Source organism: Arvicanthis niloticus, chromosome 2 (genome assembly GCF_011762505.2).
Source record: "Arvicanthis niloticus isolate mArvNil1 chromosome 2, mArvNil1.pat.X, whole genome shotgun sequence".
NCBI classification, from domain to species: domain Eukaryota; kingdom Metazoa; phylum Chordata; class Mammalia; order Rodentia; family Muridae; genus Arvicanthis; species Arvicanthis niloticus.
In genome coordinates, this window is record NC_047659.1 from 139,164,914 (window position 1) to 139,184,479 (window position 19,566).

Consider the following 19,566-nt stretch of genomic DNA (forward strand, 5'->3'; position numbering starts at 1 on the left):
TACAACAGGAACCAGGGCCCAGGCAAGATACCTCAGTGGGTTAAGGATTTCTGCAGGCAAACCTAACAACCCGAGCTTGATTACCAGGACCCCCACGGAAGGAGAAAACTAACCCCTGAATGTTTTCACTCACACATACACACACACACTCACTCTTTTCTCTCTCTCTCTCTCTCTCTCTCTCTCTCTCTCTCTCTCTCTCACACACACACACACACACACACACACACACACACACATCAGGAACACAAAGAAAACCAGAACACCAGAACTGTAAAACACCAAATCTATATATTTACATCCACATATAATAACATAACTTTAAGCTGAAATATATCATAAATAAAGCGTGTCTACTGACAACTTAAGTATCAACAATTAAAATAAATCAAACTGGAATGAAATAAATACATTAACAAAAATCCAATGACTGTACCTCTTCTCACATGTACTGCTGCCTCACAGGGAAGGACACACAGAGCCAGTAGTATCCCAGAGTTAATACTGATGACAAAAAACACACTGAAGCACAAAGGGCTGCTTAAAGAAGAAAAAAAACCTGGAATTTTCATGCAGAGAATGTAGCTAGAGAAATCTGTAAGTCCCCAAAATTTCAGCATTACACACGTTGACTTGTTTTCTAATAGATTTGGTGATTTTTTTTTTAATATAGGTTTAATTTTAGGCCCCTATCCTATAATAATCCCCTCCAGATTTACATGTACTGCCTCCAAGAGCGAGCTTCCTATACACTCACTGCATTTAGACAACAATGGAGTCAATCACCTTCCAAATGTGTTAATCTTCAAAACCAGGCTATAAAAGTGCAGACCTAAGACAACAGTCTAGATTATGTGCATATGGCTCAGCCTGTGGACAGGAGCAGGACCTAGTGTACCTGTTCCTGACACAAAAGCACTTTCTACAAGAGCAAACACATCTCAGTCCAGGTCTCCATTCCACACAGGAGGTAAGACACCTTCCAAGGACCCCTCATGGTGCACAATGAGAGCAGGGGAGTCTCTGAGCTCTGCACCCTTTTGTCCAATCAAGAGGGGTGGGGCAAGAAAAATGAGCAGTGCAAATTTATTTTTGAAACAGTTTCTTAATAAAATATTTTGGGTTTACTAAACCCATGAACTGTTGAATAAACTCAGACATCAAAGAACTCAAGTTTAAAATGCTGAGTGAGCTAGCTGCTGGCTATCCTCCTTCCATCCCAAGCTGCCTGTGCACTGAGGAAATCACCTGTGAAACAATGGGGAGACACGGTTCTTCTCTCCCTACATCCCAAGAGGCTCAGCCAGCAGGTCCTCACCCTGACTCAAGGTGTCCACACCTCAAACACCAGACACATCAAGACCAAATACAAACTAAAATATTTCCCCAAACTTTCCACTCCCTTTAAAATTGCTTCCCAGCATGCAATTCACACAAGGAGATGTGGCATACCTATCTAGACTTAACTCAGGCAACTCTCCAAGAAACTGAAATCTTTCAAAAGAAAAGAAGAACTTAGATAGCTCCCCACGGAGCCTGGCTTGTCCGTGACATCAGCCACCCTACAGAGGCAGTTTCTCTGTAGGCAACACCTGCTCCAAAGCACCACACCATCCCCAGGGCAGCATGCTGGGGTTCCAGGACAACCTGTCCACACAGCTCTAACAACAGCTGTAGTAAAAGGTGCCAGGTTAGTGCCTGCTGACCTCAAGATGCACAGCCCAATTCCGAGCATCAATTCCTCCATCAACAACGTGAAGAAGACAAACAATAGACTCAGTGAGAATATGCTTTAAAACATGTTTTAAATGAAAAAGCATGAAGAAGCAGAAAATGCTCAAATCACTGAGCTCCATGAGACACACACAGTACTTAAGCAAGTTTATGACATCGTATTTACAGTTACCTGAGGTGCGAGCTTTACAACATTTCCCACCCCACCCCACCCCACCCCAAATGATTTCTTTTCAGCAGCGCTCAAGTATGGAAAAAAACTTATTTGGTCAATTCTTTAAAAAAATATTTAGGGACAAACTAGATTTCAGTCCCCTGGCGCACAGCCCAACTGCTCCCACTAGTTTTTATTGCTATTTGGTACAAAGGTTAACAGAACTTTAGAGAATGTAGTGTTCCTTCTCTGCTCCTCTCGGGTCTGTGTACAATTCAGTCACAGCTTGTTCAGTAGCTAATCATCATGTGCTCTCAGAAGATGAACCACCATGTGATCCGTGGAAAGTGTGTACTTGCATCCAGGGACCTAATGGGAAAGCATTGCAGGTGATTAGAAAAGCACACAGTCACTAAAGGATCAGAAGGAATAAGCTGGAGACAGACCCCCAGCAGCTACCACCCCATTCTCACAGAAAACCCAAGGTTGGATCCCAGCACCCATGTTGGACAGGGAGCCAACACCCTTTCTTTTGGTCTTCAAAGGCACCTTCACTCACAGATGCAGATGAACAGAATCATAGGATCTTACAGCATACATGAGTACAACCAGGGGGAGAAAGTGCAAAGGACTCCACCTACTCCAACCCACACAGCTACACCGAATCATGTGTTGATGACTACTCAGGAGAACGGGAGAATTACACCAGGAGCCAGAACCCAGTACTTGGTACATCCCATCTGGCAACTCCAGCTGCCACCAACTCAGAAGGGGACACAGGTATGCTGGCTCATTTCTGTAATACCAGTACTGAGGAAACTGAAGCAGGACTACCAGGTTCAAAACCAACCTTAGGCTTCAAAGCAAGACCCTGTCCCCTACTTCCTCCCTCCCAAAATTGCTGGAGACATAGGTCAGTGTTAAAAGCTCTTGGTTAGTGAGGATGAGGTACTTGGTCAGACGCTCACACAAGAATGCCAACATCCTTGTGACCCTTCTGTGACATGTAAAAGGACAGGCAGTGCCAGGCAGTGGTGGCACACGCCTTTAATCCCAGCACTTGGGAGGCAGAGGCAGGTGGATTTCTGAGTTCGAGGCCAGCCTGGTCTACAGAGTGAGTTCCAGGACAGCCAGGGCCACACAGAGAAACCCAGTCTTGAAAAACCAAAAAAAAAAAAAAAAAAAAAAAAAAAAAAAGGACAGGCAGACAGTGCTGACAGCGTCTTCCTGAGCTCAGGAAGCTCCTGTCCATCAAACCTGTAAGCCCTGAGTGAAAACACACCTCTGCCTGGACAGGCCAGGGCTTCACAGAGCTTTCAATCACCTCTGAACTAAGACAGAAGGCCCAGCCTCACCTCTGTAGACCCAGGCAGGCCTATGTCCTCACACTGGCTCCGAGTTTGTGCCTCCAGCCTAGGCTCAGCAGACCAATAATCCAATTTCACTACTGTGGCAGGAAAGCAGCTATGGACTCTATGTAAACAAATCTCTAGGAGAACAGTCAGTGCCCTTAGCCACTGAGCCACATCTCCAGCTCTTGTTTTGTTTTTAAAGACAGGGTTTCTCTGTGTAGTCCTTGCTATCCTGAAACTGGCACTGTAGACCAGGCTAGCCTCTAACTCAAGAGACTGGCCTGCCTCTGCCTCAAATGCTGGGATTAAAGGCATATGCCCACACCACCTAGCAAGTATTATAAATTTTCAAACATCTTTTTAAAAAACAAAAATGGGGGAAGGAGGGCTTTGAGAGATGGCCCAGTAGTTAAGAGCACTGGCTGCTCTTCCAGAGGACAGGGGTCATATTCCCAGCGCCCACATGGCAGCTCATAGCTGCTTGTTATTCCAGGTCTGGGGAAGCAGACACCCTCACATAGATATACATGTAAGTTAAAACACCAATGTACATCAAATAAAAAAATACATCATTAATGAATTTAAAAAACATGGGGCCAGTTAGATGGCACTTGCTGCTGAGCCTGAATATTGGAGGAATCTCACACTGTGGAAGAAGAAAAACAACTCTCTGAAAACACTGTACCCACCCACACTGAGCACAAGTCAATCAGTCCACAAGCAAATATAATTTTAAAACAATAATAATCACTTTTAGAAGTTCAAAAAGAAAATTAATTTGGTATTCTTCAAGTAAAGCCAATACAATGTATTCAAGGACAACAATGCTCACCTTTCCCCTAAGAATCAGAACTCAAGATTTTTTGTCATTTGGTCGATAATGTGTATTTCCAATAAAATTCTCATAGCTTCTCTTTTGCAGCATGCTGTTAGACAGGTGCTGATATGACACAGGCCTCTTTCCTAGTTGAAGAAAGAGAGAGAGAAAGAGAGAGGTGACTCAGAGTCCACTGCCAGGGTCTTCCATGCCTTGATGACGACACTCCCCAGCACAGCATCTGAGACTAAGAAAGGCCAACAGCACTGAGCACACCTCTAACCCCAGAGCTGAGGTGGAGGCAGGCAGGCAGCTATCTGCTGAGCTGAAGCCAGCCAAGGCTACACATCAGACCTTGTCTTTTATTTTAAATAAATAAATAAATAAATAAATGAATAAAAAGCAAACATATGCCAGGCCTGGTGACACTTGCCCTCAATCCCAGCACTTAAAGGGGATATCTAGAAATCTGAGGCTATCCTGGTTTACACAGTGAGTTCCTATCTTGAAATAAACAAACAAACAAACTTGGTGGCACACACACATGCACATACACTTAAACTGAGCACCAACAATGGCCCAGGCACTGGTCAGTAAGAGCCAAGTCCTGGGTGTGGAAGGGAACTGTGGCAGGTGTTCATCCACACACATCAGTCACAGGCACGTAAGTCTACACATGCATGCCCAACACTGGAAGAGGAAAGGGGGTAAAAGACTTACGCTGAAACAACCTATCCACTTAACCTGTGGGATATCGTGCACCTAAACCCACTGGCAGCAAACGCTCCACGGGGCTGATGTAGCTTAGTTGGCAGAGTACTTGCCAAAGACCCTTGGTTTGACACCAGCACCCATAAAGCCTAAGTTACTACTTCACGACAGCTGTGAGACAATTTACTGCAGTAGATGAACACATTTGTTTTTGTCCCTAGCAGGATGTACCCAGAATGCACTACACTGATAGCTCTTGGGGCTTTACAAGTGGTGTACTAACTTAGTGCTCTTTGGAGCACTCACTCAAGACAAATCTCCAAGAGAGCACCCTGGTCTACCTTCCTCTGTGCATAGGAAAGCAACAGAAACCTCCATGAAACACTGGAAAAGAAATGTTTCCCTATCAGAACTCCAAGTCATCCACAAGGTGACCACTACCTACAAGACAACCTGTCAGGAACACGCCAACAGCAACACCCAGTGTACCCGTGCCACTCACACACAGCTGGTGCAGTCTCTTCAGTCAGGAGATCCTACTCTCCCTCCACCCACCCATGTGTAGAAACGGGCACAGAAGAATCCCAAATTCCACCACAGTCTTAAGTGTTGGCCCTGAATGTGGGAAAGGAAGGGGGTGTGACGACCCTAAGTAAGGTGTCAGTGGCACTCATGTTTTCTTTTCCTGGAATGACCCATGTAGCCCAGGCTAATCTCAGACCCTATCCTACCAGTCCACCTGCCTCAGCTACCCAGTGCTGAGAAGACAGGTGTGCCCCACCATGACAGCTAGCACCTGGACAAGGAAAGGAACTACTTTTAGCTCATTTTCATTTTTGTTTTATTCTACATTTCCTCAAGACTTAATCTGTCAAGTTAAGCTCTGATGGCCCACAATCCATTGCTTCATACTAGATATGGAAGAATGGTTGCCTACACCTGAGAACTCAGTGTTCCTGTGGAATGTGTAGAAAAGCCAACCTAGTGCCTACAATAATACCTTCAAGGGCTGGGCTGGCTCCTGTATGTCCCACAGGTCCACAGGTATACAGCGGTCCAGAGGCACTGTAGGGTTTCTGCACAGTCAACACACTGGGCGACTCCACCTCCCCAGGGCTCAGGAAACGGGCTTTGGGGGGCAGCACAGGAGGTGGGCGCACACATTCTGGTGGTAACAGGGAAGTGATACTCCTGACCACATGGTACTTGGGGAGCTCAAAGCCCCTTCTGCCATTGGGCCCAGGATGCTCTGTGTCCAGGGACACCACGCTGGACTTGGGTCTTTTGGGATGTGGTTCACTGTACTCTGCTGGGGCACTGGCAGCATTCCGATGGCAGTAGTAGTCTCTCCCTTGCTGTGCCCATGGGCTATCAACTTTCATGGGATACTCAATAGAACCGTTGCTATTACTACTGCTGAGGGGGGACTGAGATGGAGGAGCTGGCAGGGTCTTCAGTTTTGGCTCAGGTCTTTTCGCCTTATCCATAGCAGTGGGGATGCCACCTTTGGGGACCAACTCTGACTGCTGCTGCCTGGTGGCACTGGGCTGTGACTTGTGTGACTTCAGGTTGCTTGGGGCTAAAGTGCTGCTGTCCGGTCCTGGAGTCTGGGGAGCTTTGCTTGGCCCTGAAGTCCCCTGCCGAACCTTCTCTGGGTGCAGAGACTTAGCCTGTGGTGAGAAGGCAGTCTTGGCCTTGGGCTTGTGCAGGCCGGACAAGGGAGGTACGTCCTTCCCCAGCAAAGCAGGAGGGCACCCTGTCCGCCTGCTCCTCAGCACAGACTTGCTGCTGTTCTTGTGTGTGTCAGGGTTGTACCTGTGCTCAAGTCTCTGGTGCATCATAAGGACTTCTGGATAAAAGGTCTTAAAAGTACAGAAGGGGCAGGCAATGCTGGGGATGAGACACTTGCTCAAAGAGATTGCAGGACAGGCATGGAGTGCCCCAAGGGATAGATTCAAAGGCCTGTCCTGGCAGTCAGCACCGGGCTTATGTTTGTAGTCAGACTCCCGATCCATCTTCTCCCTATGGCCAGCGTCCCGGGCTAAGGGTCCAACGCCCTCTAGTTTGCAGGCAGGGCTGCTGGCCTGAGGCTCCCCTGCTTTCTTTTTCGGCATGTCCAGATAAGCAAGGGCAGGACTCTTTCGCACTTTCTCAGCACCATCAGCTACATTTTTATGGAAATCCTGAGTATCGCTGTGTGCTGGTGAGAGGACAGTGCTGCCCAGAACACTCTGAAAGACAGAAGGCATCTCCTTAAGCTGCTTGGCAGGTGGGCTGCCCTTAACGTCTTTGGCACCATCAAGAAATCTCTTTATATTTTTGGTCTGCGCACTGTCAGCCGTTAGTAGGACATCCTGCGGCTCCTGGCTCCGGCATTCACTTTTGGACTCAGCAGCAGCATCCGCCAGCTGCTTGTCTTTGTGGTGTCTCTCCAAGTGGTACCTCAGAGATGTCTTCTGGGCTGCGGCATACTCACAGAATTCACATTTGTATGGTTTTTCACCTAAAACGAGATATGCCACTGTATCATGATGCTTAGGAAAGGTGCCAATACAACTCTGCAAGCTAAAGATGCTATGACACCAAACACTGGCTGTTCCCTCTCTACTAATCCTCATAGTTAGGCCACCAATGCCCCAGTGCAATGTAAACCTGATTCTTTAAAATGTAAACCTGATTCCTAGGAAGAGCACGCTTTAACTGACACTGTAACTTCATGGCTGCCCTCCCTCTGGCAGCATCTGCACACTTTTCCCGCACAGTGGACTAACCAGTGTGCCCAAGCCACAGAAGCCTTGCAACCTTCTCACCCGAGCTATCACTGCCCCTATATCCAAACACACCCTTGCTTTACTCCAAAATCATAAAGGGTTTTAAATGTGGCACTTAAAAATATTACAAGTGTGCCTTAAGATAGGGTAGCCATAAGCCAGCCTCAAAACAGGACCCAGTATTCAAGCTGCAGTGGGGTTGTTAGACACACAACAGCTGCAAACACCACACACTAAAGCCATCTGAACCACAGAACAGCACACAAGTGTTTTAGCTAACACATGCTTTAAAAACCCAGCCCTTTACCTGTATGCGTTCTGAGATGAATATTGAGGTAATAGTTTGAACGGAAAACCTTCCCACAGTAACCGCACTCTCTCGAAGACGGAAGGGGCTTTGCTTTTCCTCCGTCATCATTTTTATCTTAAAGCAGAAACAAAAATAATGGTGTCAGTCAGACCAAGTGCAGGACTTGGGAATTCGGACTCCAGGATTCCCAACACAAAACATTTGAGGGAAACCATTAAAGAAGTTTTTATTTCAGTTCTGGGTAGAAGTTTCAAAGGCTAAAATAACATACCAAATGCTATCAGGCAGTATTTCATGTCTTAGACTATCTGCTTTTGTTTTGTTTTGCAGATAAGGTATGTAGCCCTGAATGACTTGGAACACAGACAGACACACACACCCTACCCTGCCTCCATAGTGATGGGATTAAAGATGTGTCCCACCAGGCCCGGCACTACCCTGTGCATTCTGAATGCAGCGTAGTGCCCTATAGTAAAGATGAGGTTCATACTTTCATCAGAAGAATGACCATTTAATAGATGAAACTTGACAGGTACTTTTTGTTCTCGACAGTTGGCATACGCTACCCCTAGTTCATGCTTTAAGGTAGATGTGAGCCCACTGGCTAGAAAAACTGCCGGAACTCAGAACCAGTATTCGGAGGTGATATAAAACCTCCCAACCACCAGCAGAAAACAGCCTGAGATTACGGAAGCTACCACTAGAGGGCAGCAAGCACAAAAGAACCTCAGAAGCAACCCAGACTTGGCTTTGGGAAAGCACCTAGGAAAGCTGATCAAAATTTAGCCAAGTTTGGAAAGGTGGAGTCTATGGCTTCCAAGCAGTCTCCTACTCACTAGGCCTGGCTCGCTAGAATCTATTTCAAAGACAAGGCTGAAGTGCCTGATGAGGACTCAGTGAGGGCAGACTCTTAACTGGCTGGGGCTTTCCACTCTCAGCAGCCCATCAACTTGCAAGTGATATGCAACCATGAAGATGTCCCCACTAGTCTCCCTCCATCAGTTCTATCTGAGAGGCCTATCTCTCAACGTCTAGATCAGGGCCATGGTGCAACAGGGCAGTCAATCACAACTACACAAATATCCCATCTGGGGTCCAAAATGCACTCATTAAACTAAATCTTGCCTTACAAAACTTTATTTCCAATTACAGGCCTCTCCCCTTCTCTGCCAAATGGTGCATTCTTACTCCCACAAGGCAGTCGATCCACATAGCTGGGCAAAAGCAGGTGTAATGGATGGACTAGACCCCCTCCATCACACCAAACCCTCTTAGGGAAGGGGATCCATAAATCACAACTCCCTAAAATGGTATCCGAGACTTTGAAAATTTATCACAACCTCTCTTTTTGAATTTCTTGAAAGTAAGTCTAAAGCAGACTGGCGGACAGCACGGCAGGGACACCCTCAGTCCCACTGCGCACACAGCTATCTACGCTCACAGCTTACCCACAGCTCGCCCTGCCTCGAGCTGTCAGGGTAGAAACTTTGTTACATCACCTGCAAATGGCTACCTCTATAACCCAGGCCAGAGCCTTCTCAACATCTGGCACCTGCCTTCTAGCCTGTAACTTGGACTATGCTCTCTTCTGTACAGGGTTGTAATTAATGCTGAGCTCATTCTAGGAGTGCCAGAGGTGGATGATCCTAGTTTGCAAATAAGGAAATCTCAAGGAAAGATTGGACAATGTATAATGGGTCACAGGGAACAACAGTAGACCCCAGCTCTCCCACCTGTGACAAGCCAGTCCAAAAAGCCTACCGCAGGACCCACCAAGTGTCCACCATGTACAGCGGCTGGGAGATGCCTTTAGGGATCTGCAGTGCTGATGCTGCAGAAGTGCCCAGGTGCATGAGCTTCTCATGACACCATGGATACCATAGATCTTTACATTTCTGAGGATTAAGGAGTGAGATATGCTAAACTCTGAGTTTCCACTGTCCAGGAAAAAAAAAAAATCAACTGATTGAATTTGTCATGAAAGCAAAGTTCCTTAAGTGCATTCACAGAAAAAGAACTGGGTGCCGTTTCACATGCACACTGGCTGACAGATTTGACTGTTCAGACTCTCTCTGGTCTCATAGAGGACTTGCAACATACTACCCAGTGGCCACACATCTGAAAGTGTTAAAAGTAACACATCAGGGGTGTTAGTTACTTTAAGCACCAGAGCTTCCCATTCAGTGATATGAAATAATGGTTCAAGTGGGGGTGGTCAGCAAGGTGAGAAACAGGTAAATCTACTCCCAAGGCTCTAGGTTCATATCAATCAGGAGACTGTGGGCAGCAGCTCATTTCTATAAATACCATTAGAACACAACAAATTCGTGAAGCAGGCCTGAAGTGGGCCCTCACCCCTGGATTTCACCAAAAGACCATTTCATAAGCTCCCTCGTGAACACTGGTCTCATAAACATCAAGGTGATCAGAGTGCACCAGGCAAGTCCCACAGCACGACTAGTGGACTCTGAGGAAGCTTCCCCCAGGCTCTGGGAGCATTAGAACCCCAGGTAGGTGAAGGCATAAACACAGGCCCGTATAAGCAGTCCTGTCTAACAAGAATGGGAATGCCTGAGAACTGGTCAAGTCCATGGTCTCAGACCCATAATTCCTAGCATTCTGCACCAGGTCACAGCCTCCGTCCACTGCCTGAAGAAGCCAGCAGCATCCTTGGTCTCTACCCACTGGTACACTAGCTATAAAAACTAAACCCCTTAGGAGCAAAAGATACAGAGCCCTTTCATAATGAGGTTTGGATTGGCCTTTGAACTCACCTTAATAAGAAATGAGAAGGGCCTGAGATGTCTCTATAAGACTACACAGCGATACCACAAAGCACTGGGATGAGGACCTGACTCTCAGAGCCCCCTGAAGCAAACGCTACCTGGGAGGCAGCAGAGTACTCACCCAAATGGAGCCCTTCAGGGAGCCCATCCTCAGAGCCATCCTCAGAACCCCCTTCTCGGTCCCCGGCCCCACTGTCTTCCAGAGTGGTGCTGATGTCTGGGGAGCAGGTCCCAGGCTGCCTTGCATCCACAGCCATGGTGGGTGATGGGGCGTCAGCCCTCCTGTCCTTCCTGTGTACCCTGGAGTGCAGGACGAGCTGGTGGTATGTCCTGAAGGCTTTACTGCACTCAGAACAGTGTGTGGGCTTCTCCTTGCTGCTGGGCAACTTGGGATCACCATCCCCAGAAGGCACTTCACTATTAGCATGTCTAGGCTTCTCCTTGTCTTGTGAGAGACCTGGACAACTGCTTCTACTTGTTTTGGACTTTCCAGAACCTTCCGCCTTACCCCCAACCCATATTTCTCCTAGTTCCTCTTTCTCTGAACATGAATCATCATTGTCCGTGCTTCCTTCCTGGCCTGACTCTTTCACCTCTTCTTGGGCAATGGCCACTTTTCCTTTGGTAGCCAACTGCCATGCCTGGTAGGTGGTGAACGGGTCAAGCTGAGGTATAGAGGTCGTGGGCTTCACTGTACTATCTGCAGTTGATCTGGGTCTCAAGTTCAAAAACTGCAGCAGCTCTTCCCTCGGGGATGTGGGTTCCTCTTGGTGAGCATCTGGGGCTGTGTTGCTGGCACTGGGAACAGTTTCTTTGGCATGAACCTTGCTGTGCTCAATGAGGCTCTGTTTATTTGGGAAGAGGAAGCCACAGACCATGCAGATCTTGTAGGGAGTGGAGATGTTCCCAGGTGCATGTGCCTGGACCACATCATTGATGGTGACTGGACTCTCCATGCCTTGCTGTAGCTTGCTCCTGGGGCCAGACTTGCCATTGTGTGTCCGCATGTGGTTTTTCAGGAACCACGGCTCCTTGAATCTTCTCCCGCACAAGCTGCACCCATAAGTGAAAGAATCCTTATGCTTCTTCATGTGGCTCTCAACATCAAAAGCCACAGGGAATGCCTGCCCACACACATCGCAGCTCAGCTCTTCTGGTTCTTTGATAGTCTTCTCCTTCAATGGTTCTGTTGGTACCTGACCTTTCTCAAGGGGACTTAGGTACTCAGCCTCCACACGCAGAACAGCCGGCTCGCAGAGGGTGGGCCGGTGCTGCAGGAGCACATGCTGACTGAGATCCTCTGCATGAGAGAAGACCTGGCTGCAGAACATGCAATCCAGGGGCATGTGCCCCTCTGCTATGGCCATGCTCTTCTCTTGAGAAACTCGGAAGGGGGCTGCAGGCGGCCCTTTCACAGGCACAGCATCACCCACCTCCATCTGGGTACCTAGAGAGCTGCCAAGGACTTCTGGCCCATCCATGTACACGAGGAGAGATTGTGTCGGCATGCTGCCAGCCACTTCAGGGTCTGACAGGATGGACGATCCAGCTGTCTGCTGAGGATCTCTGGAGTTAGAATAAGGCCACTTGTGAGATATCACCACTCAAACCTCCAGGAGCTCTGGGCGTCAAAATTAGAGCAACTCTAAGTTCAGAGGGACGTGTATATTCCAGAGCTTGGGGGAAGCTCAGTGATAGAGATGGGTCTTTGCACAAACAAGGCATCCAGGCTGCACCGGGCTGTGATTCAGACGTGAGTCAGCTTGAGGGCAACAGTTCTGTCCATCTCCACTGGATGAGTGGCTCAGTTGAGCAAGACGCTGATCCCGGCAATGTGAAGACAAGGGACTTCCAAAATCTGAAAGGAGAAAAACAAGCCTCAGTGAGGAAAGCTCAGAAACAGGGTTTGGTCTGTGAGTCACATGATCTTTTCCACAAAAAGGGACTAGACTCAACTGCCTCACCTTTAACTAATCCATAATACATCCTGCTAAACATGTTTGTTAATTAAATCATTAGCATACTTCCCAGGGGATACACTTACTAAGTGAGTAAAATTTCAACCAGTCAGGAGACTTTTAAGTCATAGCTCTGCTCACTGAAATATAAATGCCAAGTTTAAACAGGGAGGGGCAATGATAGGCTGGCCAGCCTGGGCTACACAATGAGTTCAAAGCAAGCCTTGTCAACATAAAACAGTCCCAAAAACAAATAAGCCAAACTTTTAGGATAAATTGTTACAATTCTGCTGTCTAAGATGCCACTGAGGCCCACACGTGTGTCTCCTACAGTGACTGCAGGAATTACAGAAGCACAGCATGGCAGAGCACGCCTTCAATCCCAGCACTCAGGAAGAAGAGGCAGGTGGGTCTGAGATTTCAAAGCTAGCCTGGTCTACAGAGCCAGAGCTACACAGGGAGGTGTCCCTGTCTCAAAAGAAAGAAGTTATGAAAATGAGCTGACAAAATGAGACTGGTCCAAAGCCTCAGTAGACGATACAGAAACCTTTCCTTGCATTAAGCATAGCCTTGGCCCAGGACCCTGGTGTTTCGGGTACTGGGTGCTGCCAGGCAGGGTTGGGCTTCAAAGGGTCAATGACCTACCAGATGCAGAGGCCACTTACTTTCCAGTGTCCACATTTCTAACAGGCCTCCTCAAACCTGGTTCTGTGTGGTCATTCTTCCTTTAGAAAATACACTTCCTACCTGTCTCCGCCTTCCACTGAGCCACAGGCCAGAGAGAGGGGAGTGGCTTGAGTTAACACTCCATGAACTCTGATTTTCACTCTTGAAGATTTAATCCCTAAAAGTCACTGTCCTTCACAGCACAGAGAGGGTTTGTTTTTTAAAAGCCCTGCTCTTCTCCTAAGAAGTTTGTGAATTCGGCCCAAGAAAACAAAAAGGCCCAAGACCACCTGCCACAGCACTCTGCCTCCTCTCTGCGTCCCAGCCCACAGCAGTCATGAAGCTGGCTCTTCCCTTCTACCCAGGAAGCAGCTGTGAGACTCCAGAACACAGACTGTCAAGGAACAAACTGCTGGCAGAGCTTTATCTGAGTTTCTGCCTTTGTTGTTAGCACAATGCTCTATCACAATGGAGGACAAGTACCTGGAGTAGTTACCATCCTATGACATCACAAGAGACCAGAGAAGTGAGTTCCAGCCTAAGTCAGGACATTCAAGGTGTCATGGCAAAGTGAACTCAGCCCAGGGTGCACTTTCTGTGGTTACAACTACAGCACGGTACAACTACAGCACTACACCCTGTCTATGGCTCAGGACAGTTCCATACAACCAAAGCACTGGCAGCATTCTCAGCTCAGGCCAAGGGATTCAGATTTCTACACGTTCACTAAACAGACGCCCACAACCCAGGCAGATGTTCACTGAAGAATTAGGCACATAAGTCTGGAAAGGCGGGACCACACCCTGCTGACGGATCCTGTTCCATTCGTGCCAGAGGGTTTACTGCACCTGGAACACAAGTCAGTGACCAGGTGTCCTTTCTTCTTTGAAGCTCTACAATAACTATTTCAAAATGGCAGAAGAAAAACAGTAGCAATATCCAATACTGAGTTCCAGGCCAGCCAGGAACTAACGTGAAACCCTATCTCACCCTATCTCAAAAAAACTAAAAGCAAACTTACTTGAGTTAGGGCAAAGGAGACAGGAGGGGAGGACACCACTGATCCAATCCATTAAGCCTCAGCTTTTAAAAGAACACCACTCCTCTACAAGGTCCCTTTCCAAAAGGTTACCAAGCCCTGGCTCAAACCATGACCAACCTGGGGGAAGGATAACTTATAGCAGCAGGAAGTATCTGTCTGTCCCCCGAAGTCAGATGGAGAAGAGCAAAGCTGGAAGCACTTCCTCCTCCTGAGGTTTCCATAACAGTTTGATAATCTAACTGTGCTCAACTGAAGTCCTACCCGGTTTCAGTCCCAGCATCTGAAGACTCAAATACAAGCCTTTCCCCACACATGCCCTGCTCACCGTCTACCATGGTTCTGCTGTGACATGCTCAAGACTACAATCCATATCTAAAACCAACCTATAAGGAAATACAAACTTAAAGATAAGACAAAATTTAAATTCCCATTTGCTTCAAATTATCTTTTTCTACCATGATTTTAAAGATCTTAAAAAGGTTTACAAATATATATATATATATATATATATATATATATATATATATATATATATATATATATATATATATAAATATAAATAAATAAAAACATCTTCAAGATCCAAAGGACAGAGTTGCTGGCTGCCCACTGCTTTCTCTGGGACCTGGCACCAGACTAAAAGACACCCAGAACTTTGACAGAAACCAGGAACTGAAGCAGAACACATCTCCCAGGCTGTAGTCCCTGCCGCCTCTGTTGATACTAAAATGAACCCTAAGTCAGAGGTTACACCCCATGACAGACCAGTCTCTGCAACCAAGCTCTAACAGTATTTTAAGATACATTTTTATTCTTTTATTTATAAGTGTGTGTGCAAAAATCTCAACAGATGAAGTTCCAGAACCTACCAACAGCTGTGCCACTTACTGTGATCACTACCTAACAAGTGGTCCCTCCGCCTCAAGTGTGCAAGCACATGCAGCTTTCCCAAACTGTTCTAGCCTTCCTCCTGAAGTGCAGGAGGCACCAGGACTGCCAGGGTGTGCTTCAAGGACTGCTTCTTAACAGAACTGAAGAACAACACTGCAATCTAAGTTTGTTTGGATGCCAGGAAGTCAAGGATTCTAACCACAAAAGCTTGTTAAAAAGTACTTTTGGGGAAGGGACCTGAGACTGGAGAGATGGCTCAGTGGTTAAGAGTACTGGCTGCTCTTCCAGAAGGTACTGAATTCAATTCCCAACAACCACATGGTGGCTCATAACCACCTGTAATGGGATCCAATGCCTCTTCTGGTGTGTCTGAAGAAAGCTACAGTATACTCGATATATATATAAAATAAATAAAATCTTTTTTTTTTTTTTTTAAGTTTTTTTTTTTGGGGGGGGGTCGGGCGGTGGCAGCACACACCTTTAATCCCAGCACTTGGGAGGCAGAAGCAGGTGGATTTCTGAGTTCGAGGCCAGCCTGGTCTACAGAGTGAGCTCCAGGACAGCCAGGGCTACACAGAGAAAACCCTGTCTCGAAAAACCAAAATAAAAGTTTTTTTTTTTTTTTTCAACCTTTGTTCCTGAAAAGGAAGCACTGAGCCTTCAGTCCCACAGCTCTGAAGCTGGCCAGCGCCTCACTCAGAATACCTTTACATTCTGAGAGCATGCTGGGGCTTAATGCCCATGAAGACTACTCAGTTACTCTTTTATATACAACAACCTTTGAAACTCAGTAAGTAGCATATGGCTTTAACTGCTCAAGTATGTCTGATATTCTCAAAGTCACTAACTAGACACTGATGTGTGACTAAAGTAACACTGAATTCTACCAGAACCTGACTGAAAATTTATCATTTATACAAGATACTGCAAAGCCCAATAAACTGCTCAAAACAGCTAACCGGGGGAACCGGCACTTGTGACAACTGTACTTGGACTGAGAAACACCACTGTATACAAATATGCTCACAGCTAGCTAACCACAGCCTTCAGACAGCATATCTGTGCTCTTCCCAGGAGTATGCTGGCTCATTCTCGGTAAAGGCTATCCCACCCAAAGTGAAGAGAGTGCAGTAACTGTCTGCTGCAACAACATTTAGGACTCTAACAGGCAGCAATCTGCCATGGCCTCCAACCCCTTCACTCAGGTAAGAGGTATTCTTATAAACAAACGCCTTAAAGCACTCAAATCACAGAACTCTACCCTAGCCAATTTCTTTCTTTCTTTTGTTGTTGTTTTGGTTTGATTTTTCAAGACACGGTTTCTCCATGTAGCCTGGGCTATCCTGAAACAGGCTCTGTAGACCAGTTTGTCCTGAAAATCATAGAGATCCACCTCTGCCCCCACCCAACTCCCCAGTGCTGAGATTAAAAGCATGTGCCGCCACAACCACCCCCAATCCCCAGTTATTTTTATCTTTAAAACTACAAAATTAGGGCTGGAGACATGGCTCAATGGTTAAAAGCACTACTGATTACTCTTCTAGAGAACTGAGGTTCAATTCCCAGCATTCATATAGCAGCTCACAAGCATCTGTAACTCCAGGTACAGGGGACACACCACCCTCTTCTGGCCTCTAAAGGCACACACACAGTGCTCCGAAGTCCACACAGGCCAAACACCTACACAAATAAAGCTGTGATAGATGGGAGGGGTGCTTAAGATGTAACTTAAGAGTTCTGCCTGAGTGCACGTTTGCAACACCTGCATGCAGTGCAGGATCCCCTGCAACTTGGGTAAGAATGGCTATGAGCCACAGATGTGGGTGCTGGGAACCAAACTCTGGGCCTCTGCAAAGCAGCAAGGGTTGGGTTTTTTTTGTTTTGTTTTGTTGGTTGGTTGGTTGGTTTTTCAAGATAGAGCTTCTCTGTATAGCCCTGGCTGTCCTGGAACTCACTCTGTAGACCAGGCTGGCCTCGAACTCAGAAATCCGCCTGCCTCTGCCTCCCAAGTACTAGGATAGGCATGCACCACCACTGCCCAACGCAGCAAGGGTTCTTAACCTACTCTTTTTTCTGAACCCTATAAAAGGACTAACTTCTACGCCAGTTTGTAACAATCAAAACCTACCACTTTTTTTTTTTTAAAAAAAACCTTTATTAATTTGTGTGTGTGTGGGAGAATGCATGTGGAGATCACAGGGCAGAGAATTTTAGGAAGTCAGTTCTCTCCTTCCAACATGTTCTATCCCAAAAATCAAAACGCAGGTCCATCAGGCTTGGTGGCAAGTGCCCTGGCCTTTTGGGCCATCTCCATGGTCCCTAAACCTTGAACTTTTTTGATCTTTCCACAATATGCCAAGGAAAAAGTAGCCAGGCCAACTTTCCTGGGGGGGGGGGGGCAGGGGGGAGGGATAGTTACAATTCTCAGCATCATAACCTGATCAATCACAGGCCAAAGACCACTTTAAGGCAAGGTGAGAAGATCCTGGGCAAAGCAGCCCAATTTCTTCAAAGTCCTACAGAAACACCCAACTCTAACAGAGTGAGGCCAGGACTGCCAGACATAAACTCCAACCCTTTCTTATAAACTGCAAACTACCTGACTCACCCCACTCAGTTCAGGTGTGCTCAAGGACCCAGTTTTACTTTCAGTATTATCAACCTAAAGATTCTATCTTTAAACCGCCTTTCAAATGCCCTGTGTTCGTCTGCTTTAAAACAGCTTATGGGGCAAATGACATTCTTGACCATTTTCAATTAGGCAAAATAGAACATTGGTGTCCCAAGTTTCTCACAATAACTTCTGCCTGTTTGGGGCAACCTTACATGTCATGTGCTTTGAGATCTGACAGAACCAACTGCACAAAGGAAAGGGGTTCCAGGAAACTAAAGCAGCAAACCCCAAATTTACCTGGGCTCATCAACTCTAGAGACTACAATGACTCAGTGGCTGTGTTCATGGCACATCTGTACACAAAAATAAATGCACACACACACCAGCAACAAATTGTATGCCCATTATGTGGCATCAAGAATTACACACTATGCCACTTTTTTCCAGAAGGTTAAATGGGCAGAGTCTAAATTAGAGCTAATTTAACTGACTTCAAGTAGGATACTAGCTCAGGAATCTCCTTAAAGCCCGGGCGCTGTCCTCAATCTCATAGACCACCCCTTCCTACATTTACTAAAGTTGAATAAATGCTATAGTTACCTGTTTGCATCTCGAATTAAATAAAAATAAAACCTCTTTTCAATAAATAAGACCATTCATTGCTGGAAAGATTTTTATATTAAGTTAAATCATCAGCTACTAGGAAATAAAAACTGCCACCAAAACTGACTTGTGTCCTGTTGAGTACTGGACCATCCAGTGTCAAACCACTTCTTTACATGAGAAACTGTTTTACAGCCAACCGGCCATTCAGCACTCTTAAATCTGAACCATCATCCCAATCACCCAGGAAGACCCAGCCTGACTTGGGGGTAGGGTAGGCCAGAGTCAACTGGTCAAGCTGAAGAACAAAACCCAGAAGGACTCACTCCTGCACACACCTTTGCTCAGCTACCTCTCCAGGCTCACTGAATTTATTTCTCACCTTTATCATAAATATTACCAAACTGGCCCCAAATTTCTAGTAGCTCGGTAATGTTGCTAGCCTGGGCAGGAAGCAATGGACTGTTTAGAAAGCTGCAGTCAACAAATGTTCAAATGGAAGTTCTCTAGGCAGTTCAGCATAAAGGGGTAATTTTTGGTAGCAGCTGGCTAACAGGGACTTCCCCCACACACACAAAACCCCCCATTTCTTTGGAAGCTAGACATTTCCAAGAGCTGAGGCTGCTCATGAGGAGAGGAAGGCTTTAGGAGAAGATGGCGATGTATCCCCCTCCACCCCCCACCAACTTCCTTCAAGGCAAGATTTCTATCTGCCCTCGTGATCTGAATTCAAAACCCTTTGGCCCACATACCATTGCAAATTTGCCTGGCTATATTACTGGCTAGCCAAGAACCTTAATCCAGATCACCTAACTTAAAGGCAGCTTCTCAGCTCCTTCTATAGAACCCCCACAAGAAGGTCATTAAGTGATACTCCACCAGACTTGCCCTACACTGCAAGGTAAAAGGCATTTCCCCAAGTCTTTGTGTAATACTATGTCTTCTTCCATGAGCATTTAAACTAGTTAACACCATCCCATGAAACCCAGAGGTGTGTGAGCAGAGGCTCCTCTATGACAGCTCCCTTACGTGCCTGTTGCTAAGCCTTTCCTGGTTCAGAATATATATTAGGACAAGGATCGTTTAATTCAATTTTGGTAGCTGTTCTACACATGTCTTCCAGGTTTTTACTTTTTAATAAGTTCTTTATTTAAAGA

At 46.5% G+C, this 19,566-nt stretch overlaps 1 protein-coding gene across 7 annotated transcripts in view; it reads right to left on the reverse strand.

The window, feature by feature from the left end:
- Positions 1 to 272: 272 nt before the first annotated feature.
- Positions 273 to 19,566, reverse strand: part of Znf217 (zinc finger protein 217) — a 43,345-nt gene continuing 24,051 nt past the window's right edge. For all 7 annotated transcript variants that reach the window (XM_076930300.1, XM_076930301.1, XM_076930298.1 and 4 more), the window contains 5 exons: positions 10,757 to 12,493; positions 7,847 to 7,963; positions 5,769 to 7,271; positions 4,073 to 4,203; positions 273 to 2,257 (listed from right to left, as the gene is read on the reverse strand). In XM_076930300.1, the coding sequence (XP_076786415.1) occupies positions 4,094 to 4,203; positions 5,769 to 7,271; positions 7,847 to 7,963; positions 10,757 to 12,143 (3,117 nt within the window). In that variant the 5' untranslated portion in view covers positions 12,144 to 12,493 and the 3' untranslated portion in view covers positions 273 to 2,257; positions 4,073 to 4,093. The remainder of the gene's footprint in view (positions 2,258 to 4,072; positions 4,204 to 5,768; positions 7,272 to 7,846; positions 7,964 to 10,756; positions 12,494 to 19,566) is intronic.